The sequence below is a fragment of the Procambarus clarkii genome, chromosome 48, assembly GCF_040958095.1.
Source record: "Procambarus clarkii isolate CNS0578487 chromosome 48, FALCON_Pclarkii_2.0, whole genome shotgun sequence".
NCBI classification, from domain to species: Eukaryota; Metazoa; Arthropoda; class Malacostraca; order Decapoda; family Cambaridae; genus Procambarus; species Procambarus clarkii.
This window is the reverse complement of record NC_091197.1, coordinates 21,870,129-21,894,809: the sequence shown is the minus strand read 5'-3', so window position 1 is coordinate 21,894,809 and position 24,681 is coordinate 21,870,129. Positions and strand designations below refer to the sequence as shown.

The 24,681-nt window shown below is 49.2% G+C and overlaps 1 protein-coding gene across 1 annotated transcript in view; it reads right to left on the bottom strand.

Moving 5' to 3' along the window:
* Positions 1–24,681, bottom strand: part of LOC123764810 (DNA-dependent protein kinase catalytic subunit) — a 746,996-nt gene that overhangs the window by 175,728 nt on the left and 546,587 nt on the right. The window contains exon 37 of the mRNA XM_069302649.1: positions 13,227–13,365. Within this exon, the coding sequence (XP_069158750.1) occupies positions 13,227–13,365 (139 nt within the window). The remainder of the gene's footprint in view (positions 1–13,226; positions 13,366–24,681) is intronic.

Below are 24,681 nucleotides of genomic sequence, written 5' to 3'. Positions count from 1 at the left end.
GGGACACCATCCAAGCACCTGGCTCCTATTGAAGACGGACCTGGGATAGAGTAATCATCCGAAAGGAGGGGCAATAGACCCAGGGGTTTAGACAGGACAAGTCCAGAATGAACCGCAGGTCTGCACAGTCCCGTTTTGGGACTGGAAACAGGCAGGAAACCCACCTGATGGACGAGCACGTTTCGACTACGCCCAAGCGAACCCACTCCAAGATGATCTGGCAGAGCACAGGAAAAAAGAGGCCTGCCCTGCCAGCACTGAACCCTCCAGAAGAGGAGGGGGCCACTCAAAGCCACTGCAGGCCACATGAAACGACCCGAAAGGGCCACAAATTGTGGAACAAGGTGTGAGCAAACAGCGCGAGCCCTCCCCTCATCGCCTTGTCAATGGGACGAACCACAAAAGGGCTGATGCCCCTTACAAGAAGCCGACTTACGAGCAGAGCGATCACTGTGCTGAGCAGTCCGCCATCCACCGGAGAGCAGTCCGAATGGAGCCGAATTGTCGATCCGCGGGCGACCCGAATCCTCCGAAGAGCAAACCACACTGCCGTGAACTCCCGCACTGTGCTGTGGGCTCGACGGAAGGACGGACCCCAACGCCCCTAGCCAGCCTGGTAAGCACTGGTCACAAAACTCCAGTGGAGACGAAGCGTCCATGAACACATCGAGTGAGGGTTCGGGTAGGCGCCAAAGCACTGAACCTCGAAAAACCCTTAGAGGAAGCCGGCGATGCAGCAGCCGACGCAAGGCCCCAGGGGGTCAAACCCAGCGATGGCGAGAGAGGCGGAAGGGACGACCCCGAAGGAACCAGAACAGCCGACGAAGCCCAACCCGGCCCGGCGGGTAGACCATCATCGCAAAGTTCTGGCTCCCACACAGCCCCTCGAGTAACCGCCGGGTGACCCAAGAGCCCACCAGAAACAGACGAAGGTGGGAGCGCAGCCGCAGGAGAGACTCTGGAGAGAGAGACATGGAAGCGGTCCACGAGTCCCAAACAAGACCCAGCCAAGTCCAAACCTGAGAGGGAACCAGATGAGACTTCCTCCAGTTCACCAAGAACCCGAACCCAGCGAGCTGGGAAAGAACCAAATCCCTGGCTAGCAAGCAAGCCAACCAGCTGGGAGCCCAAACCAGCCAGACGTCGAGGTAGGCCAACACTCGAACAACTAAGACATGCAAACGGGCCACCACGACCCGCGTAAGGCGCGTGAACACGTGAGGTGCCAGGTTCAACCCGAACAGGAGACAACGAAAGCAGTAACATTGATGCCCCACAACAAAACCGAGCCAGCCCCTGAACCTCGGATGAATCGGGACGTGCCAATAAGCGTCCCGGAAGTCCAGGGACACCATCCAAGCATCGGGAACCAAGAGGAGCCAAACCTGGGACAGCGTAGTCATCCAAACGGAGGGGCAATGAGTCCAGGGGTTCAGACGGGACAAGTCCAGAATGAATCTCAGGTCCGCAGAGTCCCGTTTCGGTACCGGAAACAGACGGGAAACCCATCTGAAGGATGTCGTCGTTTTGACGACGCCCAAGCGAACCCACTCTAAGACGACCTGACAGAGCGCAGGGTAAAAAACCTGCTCTGCCAGCCCCGACCCCCCCAAATGCGGGGGTGGTGGGGGGGGGGCCCACCCAACACCACCGCAGGCCGACAGACACGACCCGAAATGCCAACAAATCGTGGGACCAGGCATGAGCGAACAGCGCAAGCCTCCCCCCCCCCCCATCTCTTCGTCAATGGGGCTAACCGCACAAGAGCCGGCGCCCTTACGAGACCCAGAACCCCGCGCAGAGTGAACACCGCGCCGACCAGACAAGGGTGGGTCCGAAGGAGGAGCCGAACCCGAACCTGACACCAGTGGCCTACCACGGCGAGAGTAACCCCGAGCCCTGGCACGACCCTTCCAGGAAGACCCCTCACGGGACCCCCGGAAAACCAACAAGTCCGACATCGGACAACAAGCAGACGAAGCAGCCTGGATAAACTGCGCCACGGCCGACGCCTCAAACAGAAGAGGACAAAAAGGCGATGACAGCCTAAGAGCCAGAGCCCAAGTAGATTCCACGGAGGAGCCCAGACCCGCCTGCCGACATGCGAGCCGGGAAGCATAAAACAGGGAAACCACATTCTGCAAAATCAGCGCAAAGAGCTTCAAAAGGCAGCTGACGAACGTGCTGCCGAGGACAAGGCGCTGGATCCTGGGACGGACCCAAGCACCCTTACATCCTCCACGAGCCAATCCAAGGACAGCTCCAGGAAGGAAAAGAACCACAAGGCCGAAGCCAAAAGGCCCCGGGCGCGCAAGTCCTTCGCAACAAGCGCCGCCGAAAGGGAAGGAACCTGCACATTGAGCTGAACAACGCTAACATCACGAGGAAGGGCAGGGGCAAACAAGCACTCGTTCAGGTACTCAAGATCGCCCCCCAGGAAAACCTGAACCACCGTGGAAGCTTCCCGCCACTCCAGTGTGCGGGAACGACAAAAGGAATGCCAGGTATCCAAAACAAACTAGGGGCAGTCCGCTAGCCAGGAAGACTCCGGAACCCCGTAACGGAGCCAGAAAGGGAACGAAGTCCCAAACCTGAATTCTGAGGGATCCATCTCCGAGGCATAATCCGGGTCACACAGGAAAAACGCTGCAAGGGCTGCCCGCACCACACCAGGTTGGATGTGATAACCCAAAAACCTCCGGAAATCGGAACCGACGCACCCAGGGAAACACGGAACTGAACCCGGGGAGGGGCCGACACCAAATTCAACTCGTATGCAGAAGGGGGAAAAGAAAACCCCACTCCTTGTAACATCAAGCCCTGCTCAGAGGGGAGAAAAACCCAGGCTGGGTCCAGCGGGGCCCAATGCCCCCAAGTCAGCCCCTCCCCAGCCCCGAGGTGCTTCACAGCAGGACCCGGGGCCAAGTCCTCTCCACAAGCACCGACCCCACAAGACAAGGACGGTGCAGCCGCAGAAACTGGAAGAAAGGGGGGGCCCACTGGTCAGACCCAGAAGCTTCGGCCAGGAGAACAAAGCAAGTGGGGACTCAGGGGTCACATCCATCGGACCCACAAGCCCCCTAGGGGATTTCCAGGGTCCTGAGCGTTTACTTTAAGAGGACTCACGCTTAGGTAGTCCCAGGCAGGGTGCAGCTAACCGGCGCCCAAAACTACCAAGCAAATCTCTATAGCTGAACCCCAGGGACGTGTACACTCACGGGGACCGAGCAAGGGGCGCCACCAAGGAGAACCGTGGAAGGGCAAACACCAGTGGAACAATAAGGCAGAACCCCGCACAAGGCAAAAACAAAAACAAAAAGAAAACCCTGCAAGAGGAAAGCGAACCCCAAGGAACAGAGCCGGCCGCTATGTCGGGAAAACGAAGTTGCGCAGCATCCTGTGCCCCTACAAGTGCAAACTGCCTCTTACCCGCAGGTAACAAGGGAGAATAGAACACCCAAGAGCCCAACAGGCGGCCGAAAAACCGAACAGTAGAACGGACCAGCAGAGACAGGTCCCGAGGAGCCTTTGGAAGGTGGCCCCAAGCTCCAAGAGCAGTACTTATAGGGCACCTAGGGAAGTCAGCCCTAGGCACATACAGCCCGAGTACTGAAGATAACTCCTGGCTCTCGCACCCCTAGAAAACAAATACCACACACGGATCGCAGTGCTGTAAAGACACTGGAGCCAGAGCACACGACCTCCGCCTATAGCATCAGCCTCAAGAACTGAGGTGTGGATAGCTGACGTCAGGAGTCTGAGGCTCTCCCTTCCCCCTCCTGGGGAGGGGAGAGATGCGCAGACAGCGGCGCGGTGACATGTGACGTCATACTAGTTAGCTTGTTTTCTGTTTTGGAGTTCTATCCACTAGTTCGGCTTTTGGTAGCAATTTTAACCAGAATAGGGATTTGTTTTGGGGCGCTTACCTTTCTGGGTGCTTGATCTGGTCGATGGCAGACATAGAATGCTTCCAACCACACGGGAGTTTCTATAGGCCATTGCTCCCCTTGCCTCTCTGAGGGGGCCAGGTTCTGGCCGTGGTCCCTGGTAGGCCTAAGAACTCCATACACATGACTGATGCCAAAGTCTGACATTAATTAGTATGTCAGCCTGGAATAGCTCAAGGGAGCCGACAGGGCTCTCCCCAGAAAAAATATTTTTGGGACATTGATGAAAGTAACATATTAATTAACATGAGACAATGTATTTTTCTAGGGGACCCCCGTCGGCTCTCCGGAGCTATCCAGGCTGATATGCTAATGTCAGACTTTGGCATCTGTCATGTGTATGGAGTTCTGTGGGCCAACTGGGGACTACGAGCCAGAACCTGGCCCCCTCACAGAGGCACGAACAGCAATGGCCTATAGAAACCCCCTTGTTACCTGGTTGATACCTGGTTGATGGGGTTCTGGGAGTTCTTCTACTCCCCCAAGCCAGGCCTGAGGCCAAGCTTGACTTGTGAGAGTTTGGTCCACTAGGCTGTTGCTTGGAGCGGCCCGCAGGCCCAAATACCCACCACAGCAGTAAGTTGGTCCGGCACTCCTTGGAGGAAACAATCTAGTTTCCTCTTGAAGATGTCCATGGTTGTTCCAGCAATATTTCTTATGCTCACTGGGAGGGTGTTGAACAACCATGGACCTCTGATGTTTATACAGTGTTTTTTTTTTATTGTGCCTATGGCACCCCTGCTCTTCACTGGTTCTATTCTGCATTTCTTCCATATAGTTCACTCCGGTACGTTGTTATTTTACTGTGTAGATTTGGTACTTGGCCCTCCAGTATCTTCCATGTATATATTATTTGATATCTCTCTCATCTTCTTTCTAGTAAGTGCATTTGGAGGGCTTTGAGACGATCCCAATAGCTTAGGTGCTTTATCGCGTCTATGCGTGCCGAATATGTTCTCTGTATTCCCTCTATTTCAGCAATCTCTCCTGCTCTGAAGAGGGAAATGAGTACTGAGCAGTACTCAAGACAGGACAACACAAGTGACTTGAAGTGGTTGTGGTTGGAAACATTCTATGCCTGCCATCGACCGGGTCAGGCACCCAGAAAGTTTCAGGCACCCAGTCCTGAAACAAACCTCTATTCTGGTGAAAATTGCTACAAAAAGCCAAACAAGTGAATAGAACTCCCCAAACAAATGAGCAAACGAGTATGACGTCACACGTCGCCGTGCCACCATCTGCACAGCTCCCCCTTTCCCAGGAAGGGGGAAGGGGAAGCCCCAGACCCCCGCACCAGCCATCCACACCTCAGTTCTGAGGCTGATGCTATAGGTGATGGTCGTGTGGCTCTGGCTCCAGTAGTTGTTTCAACACTGTGCCTTGTGTGTGGTGTCTAGTCTTCTAGGTGGTGCGTGAGCTGGGAGTGATTCTCCAGTACTCAGGCTGCATGAGTTTAGGGTTTCCTTCCCTAGGTGCCCAGTAAGTACTGCCCTTGGGGCTTGGGGCCACCTTCCACAAGTTCCTTGGGTTCTGACTCTGCTAGGCTGTTTACTACTTGGTTTTCGGCCACCTTTTGTGTGCTACGGTGTTCTGTCCCCATTGTTCGCGTTTGGGGAAGGGAGCAGTTTGCACTGGTAGGGGTGCAGGGTACTGCGCAGCTTGTTTTCACCAATCATAACGGCCGGCTCTGTTCCACCTGGGTACGCTGTCCTCTTGTGGGGTTTTCTTTTTCTTTTTGTTTGCCTGCCTGGCGGGGTGTCTGCCTTGGTTCTTGCCCCCTGTGTACCGAGTACTCTTTCTTCTTCCGGTGGTTTCCCCTGCTAGGTCCCCGTGAGTGTACACGTTCTGGGTGTTCAGTTCTTAGAAGGTTGTTTGGTAGACATGGCGCTGGTTAGCAGTACCCTGCCTGGGCTTCCCTGAGCGTTAGTTCCATCTCAGGACCCTGGGAATCCCCACGGGGGCACATGGGTCTGATGGATATGACCCCGGAGTTTCCCCTTGTTTTGTGCGAGTTCGAGGGTTGCTCTGTTCCCTTGTCTCAGGGTGACACTCACTGTTTTTGCCTACATTTGCTGCCTGTTGGGTCGGTGGCACCTTCGACCCGGAGTTGTGTGAGTTTTGTTGCCCGTTTGTGACTCAGTCACCCAGTCTTATGCTGACTATGCGGGTGCAGGCAGCACAGGCATTGCACGTTGAGTTCAGGTGGTGGCAACGAGCTTGATTGTTTGCTCCCCAGAAGCCCCAAGGCTGTCCCATTTTGGTTGTTGTGACGGGGCTTTGGGGTATTGGTTGCTTCGGTTTTGTTTCCTTCCGTGCCCCCCTTGTCTTTCCCCTGTTGTGGTCTAGAATGGTCGCTCCGTTCCTCCCGGCATCCGGATCCTCACCGTCTGTGGGTTTTGGGTCGGGGTGGGGTTTTGATGGTCTCGAGACTCAGGCGATCTCGGGGAATTCCCCTTCCGGGGTAGCGACGGAGGCATTCAAGCCTTTTCCTCCTGCTGTGTAGTATGAGTGCCAGTGGGCTCTCTTCCTTGGTACTTTTCCGGCTGAACCAGCTTTTCTTGCGAGGTTAGGGTTTTGGGGGACGGCTCGGCCCCGGGGACTATCATGTGGGTTCCCAGGGCTGGAGAGGGGCTGACTTGGGGGGGGCCTCAGGCCTCGTTGAGCCCTGCCGGGGTTTTCTACCCTCTGAGCGGGGCTTGTGGTTACGGGGAAGTGAGGTTTTCCTTTCCCCCCTCTACGTACGAGTTGTTGGGTTTTGGCCCCTCCCCGGGTTCGGTTCCTTGTCACTTTGGGTCCGTCGGTTCTGTCCTGTCAGTGGGTTTTCTTCTCCGTTAACTCACTCTTCTTCTCTGGGACAGGAATTCTCCGTCATGTCGGGGTCATGTTCCCCTCTTCTCAGGGTTCTACATGACTTTTGGTCTCGGGTGCGACTGTGCCTTTATGAGCCTTCATGATTTTGTGCTTGTTTCTATGGGTTCTCGAAGGTTCGGGAAGGTTTTCGCGTCTTCCCGTATTATTGGAAATTCTGTCGTCTACCGGTGTGGCTTACCTCCAGTCCATTCCAGGGCTCATTGGTCCTCTTCCATGCTTCTTCTTGGTTTTCGGTAAGAACATAAGAACAAAGGTAACTGCAGAAGGCCTATTGGCCAATACGAGGCAGCTCCTATTTATAACCACCCAATCCCAGTCATATACTTGTCCACCTCGCGCTTGAAACAATCGAGGGACCCCACCTCCACCACGTTATGCGGCAATTGGTTCCACAAATCAACAACCCTGTTACTGAACCAGTATTTACCCAAGTCTTTCCTAAATCTAAACTTATCCAATTTATACCCATTGTTTCGTGTTCTGTCTTGTGTTGATACTTTTAATACCCTATTAATATCCCCTTTGTTATGTCCATTCACCCACTTGTAAACCTCTATCATGTCACCCCTAACTCTTCGCCTTTCCAGTGAATGCAACTTAAGCTTTGTTAATCTTTCTTCATATGAAAGATTTCTAATTTGGGGAATTAACTTAGTCATCCTACGCTGGACACATTCAAGTGAATTTATATCCATTCTATAATACGGCTGCAGTTCATATGCAGTTCAAAACTGAACTGCATAATCTAAATGGGGCCTAACCAGAGCAAGATATAGCTTAAGAACCACACCAGGTGTCTTGTTACTAACGCTTCGAATAATAAATCCGAGTGTCCTATTTGCCTTATTACGAACATTCATGCATTGATCATTTTGTTTTAAATTCTTACTAATCATAACTCCCAGATCCCTTTCGCAATTCGACTTCGCAATCTCAACATCATCTAGCTCATATCTTGTAACTCTATCATCATTACCTAGCCTCAGAACTTTACATTTATCAGCATTAAACTGCATCTGCCAATCCTTTGACCATTTCAAAACCTTATCTAGATCAACTTGAAGTGATAGTGAGTCCTCCTCCGAATTAATTTCCCTACCGATTTTCGTATCATCGGCAAATTTGCAAATGTTGCTACTGGTACTGTCTCGTTCTTTTATAATTGTATCTACTCTCCGTGCTCTGTCTCGGCACTGCTCGTTTTATTTAAACACTCCTAGTTGGCACCCTCCCGCCAGGCGGGAAGTGCTGGTGTTACGCATCCTTTTTCTCTTGGGTGCTTCACCTCTCCCTCCTCTCATTTCTCTAGTCCATGCCCCATAGCTACTGGGGGTGTTCTGGATTGCCACTATGGGGAGGACGCCTGGTTTTCCCTGCATACGGGTGTGGGGCACGCCTCATTCGCCTCTACCCTCATTTTCTCCTGCATGTGTGGCTCTGGCCTTATTCCACTGGCGGTGCTCCCATAATCTTCTTGGCTACGATGTTTCATGACACGTTCGTGCCTATGCTCTGCAGGTGAGTTTATGTGGTGAGGTGTCTCTTTTGGCCAGGCGCTGGTTCGTGGTTTTCGGATACAAACATAACATCATAAAAAACAAAGGTGACTGTAGAAGGCCTATTGGCCCATACGAGGCAGCTCCTATTTATCCCCACCCAATCCTGCTCATATACATGTCCAACTTATACTTGAACTTGAGTCAATTAAGAGGCCCCACCGCCACCATGTTACGAGGCAAAATGGTGGAGGTACATGTTGTGAGATAAATGTTAAACTGTATCAGGATGTTACGAGGTGAAATTCTGCTGCAGTTTTGATACTGAAGATGCGTGTTGGGGATTGGTTGTGGCGTTTTATTTGGCCCTTCGTGCTTCTTCCTGGCTCCTTCCTTGTTCGTCTGTGTTATTTGTTACACAGTGCGTCACGGCCCTGTTTTTTTCAGGTTTTTTCTTGGTCACTCATTACTTGCCCTTCTTGTAGTGCCTGGCTTAGCCCTTCCATTTACATTAGATTCTCTGTGCTCGCCTAATTGTCCTCACCTAGTTGTGCTTGCGGGAGTTGAGCTTTGGCCCTTTAGTCCCGCCTCTCAACTGTCAATCGCCTGACATCTACATGGCCTCTGTGTGTTGTTATTCATGTCCCTTTCATTCCCGTTTGCTGCCTGTCTTCCTCATTCCTCATCTTCCTTCTACACTCTTGTCCCTAGCCACTGGTGCTGGGGCTGTTTTTCTGGTCTTTTTCTTGCATTTTCCCTTTTTTTCTGTTTTTTTTATTTTATCCTACACATTGTTGTGTATTTTGTATGTGCCTTTTGGCTCTTCTATTGCTAGGTTGGGCTTTGTCCATGTTCAGTTCCCTGCTTTTGCACCCCCTTGTGTTTGATTCTTTCCCGGCTTGCCAGGTTTGGGTTCCTGGTTTCCTGGCTTACCCTGCCAGTTGGCATTTTCCAGGTCTTGCGGTGTCCTTTCTCTCAAGTCTCATATCGGAACCACAGTCTCCGATCTCCTGGTGAGCTCACTGGTGTTAGGAAGTTTTCTGTATGGCAGACGTTCCATCTCCTTCCTTGCCGACTTGGGTTTCCGGCTTTGCTTGCTCGGTGATCGCACCCGAGATTTTCCCGTGGCTTCGCCTCTTCCAATGCTCGATCGAGCCATGGTGGGGCTGGTTCGATTTTGCCTCGAGTCTCTCACCATCTGTTGGTGGTCAGGTAGCTTCGTTGATGGTGTCCCACATGCAAGCTGCTTCTTGGCGGCGGTGTGGTTTTTTTTTGGGCGGTCCTGTTTTCTTTCTGTCCCTTCTTAGGTTTGCTGCATTTTGTTGGCGTGGTCTTGTCCTTCTTTTGTGGAGGTTCAGGGCCGTCATCTTGCCACATGCTGTCGCCTTGTCTCGTGCAGTGCTGGCGGAGCCGTTCCAAATTGCTTGGGTTTTGGAGTTACCTCTGCACTGCTTCGCAAGCCGTCTCTGGTATGGGTCACCTCCAACCTGCTCTTACACCGCTTGAGCCATCCTGGTTCTTGGATTGCATGCACTCTTCTCTTCTCCTTGGTTTGTTGTGGCCCTTCAGTTCTGGATGGTTTTTCGAGGCTCTTTTCTTGTGGGCATTGGCCTCTGGCAATCGGGTCAAGGGGCTTCATGCCCTCGTCTGGCTCCTGGGTTTCGGCTCTTTTGGTTCTCATAGGTTTGTTTGCTTGCATCTGTCTCCTTTTCTGGCGAAGACTGGCACTGCTGCTTTCCAGAGGGGTCCCTGGGTTGTTGATGCTTGGTTGGTCTGGCTAGGGGTGCATTGTGTGTTGTGTTTGGTTGTGTCACTTTGCCGTGCTTGGAGTGCCACGGCTGCCGTGACCGGGGTCACGTTTTGGGTTATTGTGGGTTCCCTTGTACTCTGTTCCTGGGACCGGTTCTCTCAGGTTGTCCGTGGGGTTGTTCGGTTTTGCCAGCCTGCTGTCTGTCCCCGTGCCCATGTCGTTCGTAGGTGGGCTCTGCTTTCCTTCATTGATGCTCCTGGGTCTTGTTGGGCCAGTGTGGCCTTGGATTGGCACTTCCACTTTTGTCTCCATTTCGTGTTGGGGTGTGTGCAACTTCCGCCTCCCGTGTTAGGACCCTCTTGTTTTTGTCTTTGGGTAGGTAGCTCCGGGAAACCAATGGGGCTCCACCCAGAAAACCAGCGTTGAAAGTAATGAAACGCCATTTTCTGGGTGAATCCCGAAGGCTCCCCTTCGTGCTTGCAACCCTCCCTCCCTCTGGTCAGTGGTTTTTGTGTGTTTTTGATATCCAGCCTCAGAACTGGGGTGTGGATGGCCGGCACGAGGGTCAGGGGCTCCCCCTTCCCCCCCCCCCTCCCGAGGAGGGGAGAACTGCGCAGCCAGTGGTGCAGCAACGTGTGAAGTCATACTCATTTGCTCATTTCTATTTAGGGAGTTCTATTCACCTGTTTGGCTTTTTGTAGCAATTTTCACCAGAATAGGGGTTTGTTTTGGGACACCTACCTTTCAGGGTGCCAAACCCGGTCGATGGTAGACGTCAATGCTTTCAACCACACGGGGGTTTCTATAGGTCATTGCTCCTTGTGCCTCTGTTGGGGGGGGGGGGTAGAGGGCAGGTTCTGGCTCATGGTCCCTGGTATGCCCACAGAACTCCATACACATGAATGATGCCAAAGTCTGACATTAGCATATCAGCCTGGATAGCTCTGGGAAGCCTCCGTGACACACCCAGAAAATGCCGTTTCATTACATTCAACGCTGGTTATATGATATGTAACAAAATAGAGCCTAATAAAAAAGTTACTCATTATTATGTGTTGTTATGTATTACTCAGCAATGATATAAAGGCACCAACTGCATATCCACTTTGTGGACACTTCTTGCTACTAGTGTATTCTTCTTTGAGCATTGGACAGGTGCTTGCATCTTTTTATTACTGCATTATCTTTCAGTTCCAGTTATTAGGAGCTGTTCTCCTTATCAACAAAACGTTTTTATTTTTTCAAAAATCGTCTAAAATCAATTTCTGAAAATATTTTGATGAAAGTTTCACGACACTGAAGCCAATAAGTTGGAGATTTGCTTAACATTTATAATTTTTTTTTTAAATAATTCAAATATTTTTTGCTACCAGGCCCCCAATATGCGTGGTAATATGTGTGGTCTAAGGGTTAATGTGGTCCTCAGGTGACAGTTTTCTATCTAGAACCACCCCTACATCCCTTTCTTTGTCAGAATTCTTTAAAGATTTCTCACATAATATATAGATTGTGTGGGGTCTATGTTCTCCAATTCCACATTCCGTAACATGGTATTTATTCACATTAAATTCCATTTGCCAAATGTTGCTCCATATACTAATTTTATCCAGGTCTTCTTGAAGGGCATGACAATCATCTACGTTTCTTATCTTCCCTATTATCTTAGCATCATCGGCAAACATGTTCATATAATTCTGTATTCCAACTGGTAGATCGTTTATGTAGACAATGAACATCACCGGTGCAAGAACTGAACCCTGTAGTACTCCGCTTGTGACATTCCTCCAATCCGATACATTGCTTCTGATTGCGACCCTCAATTCTTTGTCAGTTAAGAAATTTATCATCCATGTTAGAAGCTTACCTGTCGCCCCTCCAATATGTTCCAGTTTCCAGAACAACCTCTTATGTGGAATTCTGTCGAAAGCCTTTTTTAAATCTAGATAGATGCAGTCAACCCAAACATCTCTTTCATGTAAAATCTCTGTGGCTCGATCATAGAAACTGAGTAAATTCGATACATAGAATCTTCCAGATCGAAACTATATTGTCTGTCTGATATTATATCGTTTTTCTCCAGGTGTTCTACCCATTTAGTTATAATTATTTTTTCCAATATTTTGACTATTACAATTGTCAATGATACAGGTCTATAATTGAGGGGGTCTTCCTTGCTGCCACTTTTGTAGACTGGAACTATGATAGCCTGTTTCCACACATCAGCTACAACTGTACACAGGGATGCCTGAAAAATCAGTTGAAGTGGAATGCTGAGCTCAGCAGCACATTCTCTCAGAACCCATGGTGAAACTCCATCTGGACCAACTGCTTTGTTTTTACTTAGTTCTTTTAGCATAGCAGTGATTGATAATGATTGCTTGTTTCCCTGTTTTCTTTTGGGGAGTTCTGTTTCCCTGTTCGGACTTGGGCTTACAATTTCCTACCAAGTGGGGTTTGTTTTAAGATGCCTAGGTCTCTGGGTGCCTAACCCCAGTCAATAGCAGACATTGAATACTTCCAACTACAGGGGAGGGGGGGTCCTTAGGCCATTGCTCCCCGCGCCTCTCTGTGGGGGGCCAGGTTCTGACTTGTGGTCCCCAGTAGGCAGATCTCCATTGACTGAAGCGCCAGACTAATAGCTAATATCAGTTCGATAGCTCCAGGGAGCCGAAGGGGCTCCCCACAGAAAAAACACTAGAGTGGGGGCAGCATTGATTATTTAATGGATGTTATGGAGAACTATGCAAGTTGATTAATAATTAGATTGCAAGTTTGTTGCTATGTGATGATATAAGCAAAATTTATGCAACATTATAATAAAGATAACAAAGAACACATACCAAACAGATGCAAAACAGAAAAACTAGACTAGTTCAATAGAAATTGCAAGTAGGCCAGAGATTAAGAAATCAAACAGAACCAATATAGGCAGAGAACCAGTCAACAAAAAAAATATGAACAAGCTCATAACATGCTAGCAAAGATGAACAACACCAGTTGAAATGTTAATTTTCTGAGTAGAGCTTAACGTCACCCATTTTCTGGAATGCTAGCAGTGACCTGCGTCAACTCATGATCATAGCTCAGGAAAACAACCGAGAAAAGGACCTTGTCATGTGAATATACACTTATTTATAAGTTAATCAGTGCCAAATCTCTTACCTGCTAACAATTAATGGATAATGCTTGTGGATATTATAAATGCACATGACACACTGGCCTTGCATTTGGTAACTCAGCTCTGATATCTTCTTCACTACTCTGTCTTCAAGCTCTTTATCAAGCTCTTTATCATCACTTCCTGGAAAATTATATATAAATAAATATAAAAAACTAGTGTTGAATGTAATGAAACGCCATTTTCTGGGCAAGTCCTGGAGGCTCCCCGGAGCTATCTAGGCTAATAAGGATATCCCAAACTTTGGTATCAGTCAATGTGGGTGGAGTTCTAGGCCTACCAGGGACCACGAACCAGAACCTGCCCCCCTTCCATCTCAGAGAGGCATGAGGAGCAATAGCCTATAGAATGCATGTGTGTTTTGGAGCATAATATATCTGCCATCACCTGGGACACGCATCCAGAAAAGTAAGCGCCCCAAAACAAACCCCTATTCTGGTTAAAACAATGAAAATAGACAAATGAGTGGACAGAACTCCCCATACAAAAACGAGCAAACAAGCATGATGTCACATGAGACCCCACCCTTCCTATGCCATCAATCCACACCCCAGTTCTGAGGCTGGATATCAAAATACGCAAAAACCGCCAACCGGAAGGGAGGGAGGGAGGATTGCCGAGGAGCCTCCGGGATTCACCCAAAAAAAATGGCACTTCATTACGTATATCCAACGCTGGTTTTCTGTGGGGAGCCCCTACGGCTCCCCCGCAGCTGCTTCACCAAAGACAAAAACAGAGGGACTTAACCGGGAGGCAGTCGGTGCTCACATCCCAACACAAAGTCGAGACAACAGGCTGCAACTGCTGATCCAAAGCGACACAGACCTGACTAGGCCCAGGAACATTCACGAGGTACCTTGCAGCCAGGACCCTGTTCAACCGCCAAAAACGCAGTGCTTGAATGTCAGCCCAAGACGGGAGCAAGCGCAGCAAACTTGCGAACATCATGGGCACGGGGACAGACCGCAGGCTGGCTAGACTGAATGACCCTGTAGACGACCGGAGAGACCCAAACCCGAAAACGGGGAAGAAGGGAAACTGGATCAACCGAAAGTGCGTCACCGGCCACAGAGGCCATGGTGCGCAAATAATGGTGGAGAACCGCAACCAGAAAAAAAACATGATGCACCCCCGGCAACCAACCAAGCAGCAACATCCCCCAGGAACCCCTTCGGAAAATAGCCGTCCAACCCCCCCCCCAGAAAGGAAGACACTACTGCAAATGAATAAACCGAGCACCAGAATCCAAAAAGGTAAAAACGACTGACAAACAAACCTGAACTGAAGGGGCCACAACAAACTGAGGTGAAGAGAGAAAAGAACACCCTGTTCAAGAGCAGGACGGCACAGGTGGCGCATGAGCAGGCCGGAGGTGAGTAATGCCCGAGACAGCCCATGAACGGTGCAGAACGAACAACAAAACCTGAGCAATTCAAAGCGCCTCCACCAGTGCTGCATGAGACAAGGCGACAGTATGCGGAAAAATGCCAGCCCTGAACATCTAAGAGAGCAACCCGTTCTCGCACTTGCTTACAGTCAATATTGGCTTATTATTAAGTGCATATGTGACATACTAATTGATTGTAAATATTTTAGTTTACCTTGAAAAGCTTCATAGAAAACACCAACCTCACCTAACCTTGTTAGTATGTTAAGATAAGCATCTTATTGCTTCTTATTTTCAATTATTACTTCACCTATCAACGGTATAGGTTAAGTAATAATTGTAATTAAGAAGCAATAAGATGCTTATCTAAACATACTAAGAAGGTTAGGTGAGGTCGGTGTTTTCTATGAAGCTTTTCAAGGTAAACTAAAATATTTACAATCAATTAGTATGTCACATATGCACTTATTAAATAAGCCAATATTGACTATAAGCAAGTGTGAGAACGGGTTGAAGAGAGAAAGACAAGACCACGTCAACAAAAAACCAGCGTTGAATGTACTGAAACGCCTTTTCTGGGCAAGACACGGAGGCTCCCCGGAGCTTACAAGGCTGATATGCTAATATCAGACTTTGGCATCAGTCATGTGTATGGAGTTCTGTGGGCCTACCGGGAACCACGAGCCAGAACCTGGCCCCCTCAGAGAGGCACGGGAAGCAATGGCCTATAGAAACCCCCGTGTGGTTGGAAGCATTCTATGTCTGCCATCGACCGGGTCAGGCACCCCAGAAAGGAAAGCATCCCAAAATAAACCCCTATTCTGGTGAAAATATTGTTATCAAAAGTCTGCGCAGCTTCCCCCTCCCGGGGAGAAGAAAGAGGGAGCCCCAGATCCCCCACGCCGGCTATCCACCCGTCAGTTCTGAAGCTGGATGCCAAAACACGCGAAAAACCGTTGACCGGTAGGGAGGGAGGAATGCCAGGGAGCCTCCGGGCCTCAACCAGAAAATGGCGTTTCATTACATTCATCGCTGGTTTTCTGGGGGAAGCAGCTTTGGCTCCATGGAGCTAACAACCCACAGAGGAAAAACATAGGGACTTACCTGGGAGGCGGTCGCTGCTCACTCCTCAACTCAAAGTCGAGACAACTGGCTGCAGCCGCCAACCCAAGGCGACACAGGCTCGACGAGGCCCAGGGACGTTCACTAGATAACGAGCAGCCAGGACCCTGTTCAACCGCCAAAAGCCCCGTGCCCGAATGTCAGCCAGGACATGTTGCCAAAGACGGCAGCAAGAGCAGCGAACTTACGAACATCACGGGCACAGGGATAGACCGCAGGCTGGCTAGACCGAATGACTGCGGACGACCGGAGAGACCAGAACCCAAGAATAGGGGACGAAAGGAAAACCGATCAACCCAAAGCATGTCCCCGGTCACAGAAGCCATGGCGCGCAAATAACGGCGAAGAGCCGTAACCGGACAAAAAAAAAAAACTTATGCGCCCCCGGCCCGACCAACCAAGCATCAACAACCCAGGGACCCCTCCGGAAAGCAGCATTCTTATTCTTCGCCAGAAAAGAAGGAGAAGGCTGCAAACAAACATAACCATCACGAAGACCGAAGGAGCAGAAACCCCTGCGCCAGAGGAGAGCATGAAGCTCCCCAACCCGACTCCCCAGAGGCCAATGCTAACAGAAAAAGAGCATTGGAGAAATAATCTGGAACCGAAGGGCCCACAACAAACCGAGAAGAAGAAAGAAAATAGAGCACTGTCCAAAGACCAGGATGGCTCAGGCGGCGCATAAGCACCTGACCTGGTGTGTTAGGCATAATGTGACAGTCCTGGAACCACTAAGAGAGAAAGGACAACGCCACCTGAACAGAAAGCGAAGCACAACGGCGAAGACGTAAAAAGAACCAGAAGGACCACTAAGAGACTTAATACTGCTGCTGAGATGAAGCCCGCAGGTGGGACACCAACAAAGAAGCCACCTGATCACCATAGAGATGATGATAAACCCAAGTCAAAAAGATCGTACGCGAAGACTCGAACCAGCCACGTGACGCACCGGGCCGATCTGTTGGAAGAGGCTGAGCCCCAGGAAAACCTCCAGGTTCGGACACCGGGCAAGCAGCACCTGAAACCCAAGGCTAGGCCGGCCACCACGCCGACACAAAGACGTCTACCTCGGGGTGCCCGAACGTCTGGCAGAGCCAACGGAAGGAGTCGGCGGCGACCGTCCATTCCATGGGGATGGGAACGAAACGAGACAGGCCGTTGGCCAAAACGTTGGACACTCCCCGCACATGAACAGCCAGGAGAGTCAAACCCCGAGAACTCAGCAAATGAGTCACCCAATGAGACCAGCACCAAAAAGCCAAGGACCACATCGAACTCCCTCGGTTAAGGCAATGAGCCACCTGGGAGCAGTCTGAATTTAGCCGGATTGTTGATCCACGGGCGACCCGAACCCTCCGTAGGGCAAACACACCGCCGCGAACTCCCACATCATGCTGTGGACTCAACGAAGGACAGACCTCACCGCCTCTGGCCGGCATGGTGAGCACTGCTCACCAAGGTCGCCATGGCACTGAACCCCGAAAATCCCGAAGAGGAAGCCAGTGATGCAAAAGCCGACACAAAGCCCCCAGGGGTTGAACCCAGCGATTGCGAAAGAGGCGAAAGAGACATCCCCCGAAGGAACCAGAACAGCCGACGAAGCCAAACCCGACCAGGCGGGTAGACCAACATTGCGAAGTTCAGGCTCCCACACAAACCCTCAAGCAACCGCCGAGTAACCCGGGAGCCCCAAGAAACCGGCGCAAACGGGACCACTGCCGGAGGAGAGACTCCGGAGGAAGAGAAAAGGAAACGGTCTGAGAGTCCCACACAAGACCCAGCCATGACTGAACATGGGAGGGAACCAGACGGGACTTCCTCCAGTTCACCAAAAACCCGAACCCAGCGAGCTGGGAAAGCACCAAATCCCTGGCTAGCAGACAACTGGACCGGCTGAGAGCCCAAACCAGCCAGTCAGCGAGGTAGGCCAACACACGAACACCTAACATACGCAGACGAGCCATGACAACCCGTGTAAGGCGTGTGAACACGGGAGGTGCCAGATTCAACCCGAATGGGAGACAACGAAAGCGGTAATCTTGAAGCATACAATAAAACCGAGCCAGTCCCTGAACCCCGGATGAATCAGCACGTGTCAATAAGCGTCCTGGAGGTCCAAGGACACCATCCAAGAACCCGGCTCCAACAGGAGCCGAATTTGAGACAGCGTAGTCATCCGAAAGGAGGGGCAATGAACCCAGAGGTTCAGACGGGAAAAGTCCAGAATGAACCTCAGGTCCGCACAGTCCCATTTCAGCACTGGAAACAAACAAGAAACCCATCTGAGGGACGACGTCGTTTCGATATCTTGGGCGTTGTCGACACCCAAGCGAACCCATTCCAAGACGACTCAACGGAGCGCAGGAGAAGAGGCCTGCCCCGCCAGCCCGACCTCCCCCCCCCCCCCCCGGGAGGAGGAGGGGCCACCCAATGCCACCGCAAGCCGAAGGAAACGACCCAAAACGGCCACAAATCGTGGGACCAGGCATGAGCAAACAGCACAAGCCTCCCCCCCATCGCCCCATCAATGGGGCTAAAGAAAGGGCCACGGCGCCCCTTATGAGACCCAGAACCTCGCACAGAGCAAGCACCTCGCCAACCAGACGAAGGCGGGTCCGAAGCCAGAGCCGAACCCCAAACTGGCCCCAAAGGCCTACCACGACGAGTGGAACCCCGAGCCCTAGCATGACCTCTCTGGGAAGGCCCCCCTCCGGGACCCTCGGAGAACCAACAAGGCTGACATAGAATGGCAACTGGCCGAAGCAGCCGGAATATACTGCGCCATGGCAGAATTCTCAAAAAACAAAGAACAAAAAGACGAAGACATCCTAGGAGCACGGGTCCAGGCCGATTCCAAGTAGGAGGCAAGCACTGCCTTCCGACACGCGAGCTGGGAAGCGTAGAACAGGGAAACAGCATCCCAAATCGATGCAAACAGCTTCAACAAGGCAGACGACGTACGCGCCGCCGAGCCCAAGGCACCGGACCCTGAAACGGCCTCGAGCGCCCCCACATCCTCCCCAAGCCAGTCCGTAGACAGCTCCAGGAGGGAAAAGAAGCGCAAGGCCGAAACTAAGAGACCACGGGCAGGCAAGTCCTCGGCCACCTGCGCAGCCGAAAGGGAGGGAACCTGCACATGGAGGAATGCCAACATCTGGGGAAGAGCAGGAGCAAACAAACACTCATTGAGGTGCTCAAGGTCGCCCCCAGGAAAACCTGAACCACCGTCGAGACCTTGCGCCAGTCTAGCGCGCGGGAACGACAGAAAGAATGCCAAGCCTCCAAAGCAAAAATAGGACAATCCGCCAGCCAGGACCACTCCGGAACCTTGTAACGGACACAGAAAGAGAACGAATTCCCAAACCTGAAAGATGGTGAATCCATCACCGAGGCATTATCCAGGTCACGCAGGAGGTAAGACTCCAAGGTTGCCCGCACCGCAGACGGTTGGATGCGGGAAGCCGAAAACCTCTGGCAAGACAGAACCGACGCACCAGAGGGAACACGGAACCGAACCCAGGGAGGGACAGACGCCAAATCCAACTCTTACGTAGAGGGGGGAAAAGAGAACCCCACATCTTGTAACAATAAGCCCCACTTCGAGGGTAGAAAAACCCAGGCAGGGTCCAGCAGGGCCAGAGGCCCCCAAGTCAGCCCCTCCCCAGCCCCAGGATTCCCCTCCTCGGGACCCGGGGCCGAGTCATCCCCCAGAACACCGGCCCCTGAAGAAAAAGCCGGAGCAGCTGAGAAAGCTGAACAGAAGGGGGCCCAATGGTCAGACCCAGAGGTTTTAGCAGGGAGAGTGAACTTGAATGCTTCCGTAGCCACACCGGAAGGGGCATTTCCCCGAGAACACCCAAGACTCAAGACCATCTAAACCCTGCCTTGACTCCGAAAACTCAAAACGCTTCGGGCCGGAAGCCGACATAGAATGCTTCCAAGCACATGGGGGGTTTCTGTAGGCAATTGCTCCCCATGTCTCTCTGTCAGGTTCTGGCTCGTGGTCGTCAGTAGGCCCACAGAACTCCATACACATGACTGATGCCAAAGTCTAACATTAGCATATCAGCCTAGTAAGCTCCGGGGAGCCTAAGGGGCTCCCCTTACCCCCAGAAAGTGCAGTACACCTACGAAGAGACAAAAAGAAAAAGAGGGACTGCCAGAAAACCCCATACCACCACCAAGATGAAGCACGCAGGTGGGACACCATCAAAGAAGCCACCTGTTCACCAAACAGATGGTGAGAGACTTGTCAAAATCACCAGATGTGAAGACCCGAGGAGAAGACTGAACTAGTCCTGTCACAGATCGGACCGATCATTGAAAAGAGGCGGAGCAATGGGAAAATCCCTGGGAGCGGACACCAAGCAAGCAGCGCCGGAACCCAGGCAGTCAAGGAACCAAAAGGAACGTCTGCCAGGGAACCAGAAACCCAAACCCATTGAGCCGGGAAAAACCAACCCGGGCGAGCAGACATGCCCCATCCGTAAGGCGAGCATAAGCAATATGAAGAACGAAGAAGACCCAGGAAGCAACGGGCAACGGAATGTACGTGAACAGCCATATACAGAGAGAGAGACACATGAGTGAACAATATACTCGCCCCAAACTCATGTGCCAAAGAGAGAAGCCAACCTCACATTAGCACAAATGTCCATACCCTAATTACAGGTAACAGTCCTTCCAACCTATTGGAGGATGGCATGGTGCATAGAAGGTGTATACATTAATGAGCATATGTAACGTATTTATAAGGGTGCAGCCAGGCACTGAATGACAGTCAATGAATGAGTGTCCAGAATCCAGAAAAGATCCAGTCACTGAAAGATGAAATCAAAAGTTACCAAAACCCAGGGCTGCGCCCCACAGTGCAACGAAGAACCATATCAGTAGCTACTCAATTTAACAGCCTACAGGCTGTACCCAGGTTGTTATTTCCAGGGCTTCGGTAATATGGTATAAAAGCGGACCATATTTTTCCACAAAGCGATAAGTACCCCCACATAAACTTGAACAAATAAACATATGTAATATTATAAATATACTGTATACATATTATATATACATACATGTAATATTATAAATATATTCATATAATATTATAACACCACAAACCCAACATGGAGGCGTGTGGAGGCTGCTTTAAGCCACTTCGAAAGAGTGTTGTAGGCATTGTATGTAACATTTGTAACACAAGATTTCACCTGAGTTATACAGGATTACCTACACAATATGCAAATCGGGAAGGTAACTACTGGATCTGTCAAAGAGACAGACAGATGTGGGAAAACATCACCAAACTAATGAATAACATTCCTGATGTACACAGGCTACAATTCTCACAAAAACTACCAGAAATATATGCAGATTATATAAAGACAGCAATGAACTCGGAGCATAACCCAAGGACTGAGAATTTAGAGAGTCAAAGTAGCAATGTAGAAGGGTATAGTGTCGAGGTACACAAAAATGAAGGCAATGTTGTAGAGCAAACTGGTGATATGAATAAGGAGAGAAAAAATGAGACAAATGAGAACACAAATGAAAAAGACGAGAACTACAAGGAGAATGATAAAAGCAATACCAAGAATGAATGCAGAAACGAGAAAAGAAAAGGAGATAACATCTAGGTCAGAAAGAGCTGTAGAAGAAGCGACAGTAGTAGATAAAATTGTTGGCCTCGTAGAAGGTCTTACTACCATAGAGAATGTGTGCGACTACAGGAGAATAGGCAGATACGTAAAAGGGAAAGATCGACCTATGAGGATCACCCTAAACGGTGCCAAACAGATGGAAGAAGTACTAAGGAATGCTAGAAAATTACAAAGTGATGAGGATAGGAAAGTGTGGTCGTTAAGATGAGATCTTTCAAAAGACAGAGAGAAGCTGAAACTGAACCTCACCGAGGCAAAACGTTTAAATGAGAGCAGGAATGAAGAAGAAATCAATTCTTTTTTCTACAAAGTGTTAGGGGTAGGCAGACCAGTAAAGTGGTACATAAAGGCAAACCAACAAAATCAATAGAGTGGGAGTGAAGAATAGGAGAGGGGAAACAAGTTCCTGAAGATTGCATACACCAACATAGATGGAGTGAGATCGAAGATACTAGAGTTAAGTGATGTAATACAGCTGCAGACACCAGACATTGTTGCACTCACGGAGACAAAACTAGAAGATGTTATTTTAAATGAGGTCATATTCCCAAGGGGCTACTCAATTTGGAGACCGGACAAAAAAATTAGGAAAGGCGGTGGCGTTGCTGTGCTGATGAAAGAACACCTAAAGGTGAAGGAAATAATGACTGCCAATCCACAAGAAGTTGACATAATAGCACTAGAGATCTGCCATGAAGATGATAAACTAATGATCCTAAATGCATATAGTCCACCGCCAAGCAGCACATGGTCAAAGGAGGAGCTAGATAGTAAACGAGAAGGTCTTATAACAATAGTGAGAGAGATTATAGTGAGAGCGGATAATGATAGATCACGACTGTTGATAGTCGGTGACTTCAACTTGAAATCCATAGACTGGGAAGCATATAAAGCTAAAACAGAAGATTTTTGGACATGTAGATTTGTAGACCTCATCCTGGAAACATTCTTGTATCAACATGTTAAACAAGCTACGAGGATGAGGGAAGGGGATGTTCCCTCCATGCTAGATTTGTTATTTACCAGGAAGGAGGAAGAAATATTTGACATTCAGTACCTTCCTCCCTTGGGTAAAAGTGACCATGTCTTTTGGGGAATAAAGTATGCAATGCGTTATAATCTGGAAGAAAATAAAGAGGTTGAAGCAGTTGAAAAATCTGACTTCAGGAGAGGACATTATGGCCACCATAGAAATTTTTTTAGTGAGTATAATTGGACAGACTTGTTGCTAGGCAAGGAAGTGAATGAGATGTATGTCAAGTTTTGTGAAATACATGATAAAGGCACAACAAAATTTATACCAAAACAGAGATGCAGAACTAGTAAACGGGAATGGTTCAATAGAAATTGCGAGAGGGCCAGAGACCAAAAGACACAAAAATGGAATCATTACAGGAAGAGGCCAAACCCCCAAACATACCAACGATACAAAGATACGAGAAACAACTACACGGCAGTGAGGAGAGAGGCAGAAAGAAATTTTGAAAAGGGGATTGCAGACAAATATAAAACAGAACCAGGTCTATTCTATAAATTCATAAACAACAAATTACAGGTAAAGGATAATATTCAGAGGTTGAAAATGGGAAATAGATTCATGGAAAATGAAATGTGTGAAACACTAAACGAAAAGTTCCAAAGTGTGTTTGTACAAAATGAAATCTTTAGGGAACCAGACCAATAAGAATTCCAGAGAACAACATAGAGCACATAGAGGTGTCTAGAGACGAAGTGGAAAAAATGATCAAGGAGCTAAGTAAGAACAAAGCAGTTGGTCCAGATGGAGTTTCACCATGGGTTCTGAGAGAATGTGCACCTGAGCTCAGCATTCCACTTCAAATGATTTTTCAGGCATCCCTGTGTACAGGAATTGTAGCTGATGTGTGGAAAAAGGCTAACATAGTTCCAATCTACAAAAGTGGAAGCAGGGAAGACACCCTTAATTATAGACCTGTATTATTGACAAGTGTAATAGTCAAAATATTGGAAAAAATAATAAAACTAAATGGGTAGAACACCTGGAGGACAACGATATAATATCAGACAGACAGTATGGTTTTCGAACTGGAAGATCCTGTGTAACGAACTTACTCAGTTTTTATGATCGAGCCACAGAGATTTTACAGGAAAGAGATTGTTGGGTTGACTGCATCTATCTGGACCTAAAAAAAGGCTTTCGACAGAGTTCCCTATAAGAGGTTGTTCTGGCAACTGGAACATATTGAAGGGGTGACAGGTAAGCTACTAACATGGATGAAAAATTTCCTAACTGACAGAAAAATGAGGGCCGTAATCAGAGGCAATGTATCGGATTGGAGGAATGTCACGAGTGAAGTACCACAGGGTTCAGTTCTTGCACCGGTAATGTTCATTGTCTACATAAACGATCTACCAGTGGGAATACAGAATTACATAAACATGTTTGCTGATGATGCTAAGATAATAGGGAAGATAAGAAACCTAGATGATTGTCATGCCCTTCAAGAAGACCTGCACAAAATAAGTATATGGAGCAATACTTGGCAAAAGGAATTTAATGTGAATAAATGCCATGTTATGGAATGTGGAATTGGAGAACATAGACCCCACACAACCTATAAATTATGTGAGAAATCTTTAACCCTTTAACTGCGCGGCCTATAAATATGACAACCCCCCCCCCCCAGTGCGCAGGAAATAAATTATCCTGAAAAAATTCTTTTGTTTTTTTAAAGTGTCAAAAATTCTTCCCCCAGTATGGGTATGTTAAAAAAATTTCGAACTTGTACTTACTTTGGCTGCTATGGGGTCCGTAAGTTAGCGTGTGACGTCATCATTCCCCGTTCGTCCGTGCAGTAAGCTCTCGGAGCCGGTGGGGCGCCCTGGGCGGGGCGCGCGAATTGCCGCAAATATATTTTTGTTCATTTTTTGCGCACAGTTCCAAATACATTTTATTTGTTTTTACGTGCTAATGCTATGTATAATGAACACGTACACTATATTATGGCAGTAAAACATCCGTACTGTCCAAGGTCACTGTATTACGTGCATGACACTTGTGTACACATATGTTGCACATATTTACCATGTATCATGCTAATTTATGTACATATACAATCTATTTACTGACTATACACTGTCACACACTATATACATTCACCATCAACACATTCAGAACACCGCGAGTGTGAGCTGTCACACCCAGCCAGCCCTCCCTCACTTCAACATCTTACTCGCCACCATTGCTCCTCCTACCATACTGTTATTGTATTTATTACACTATTTACACATGTTATG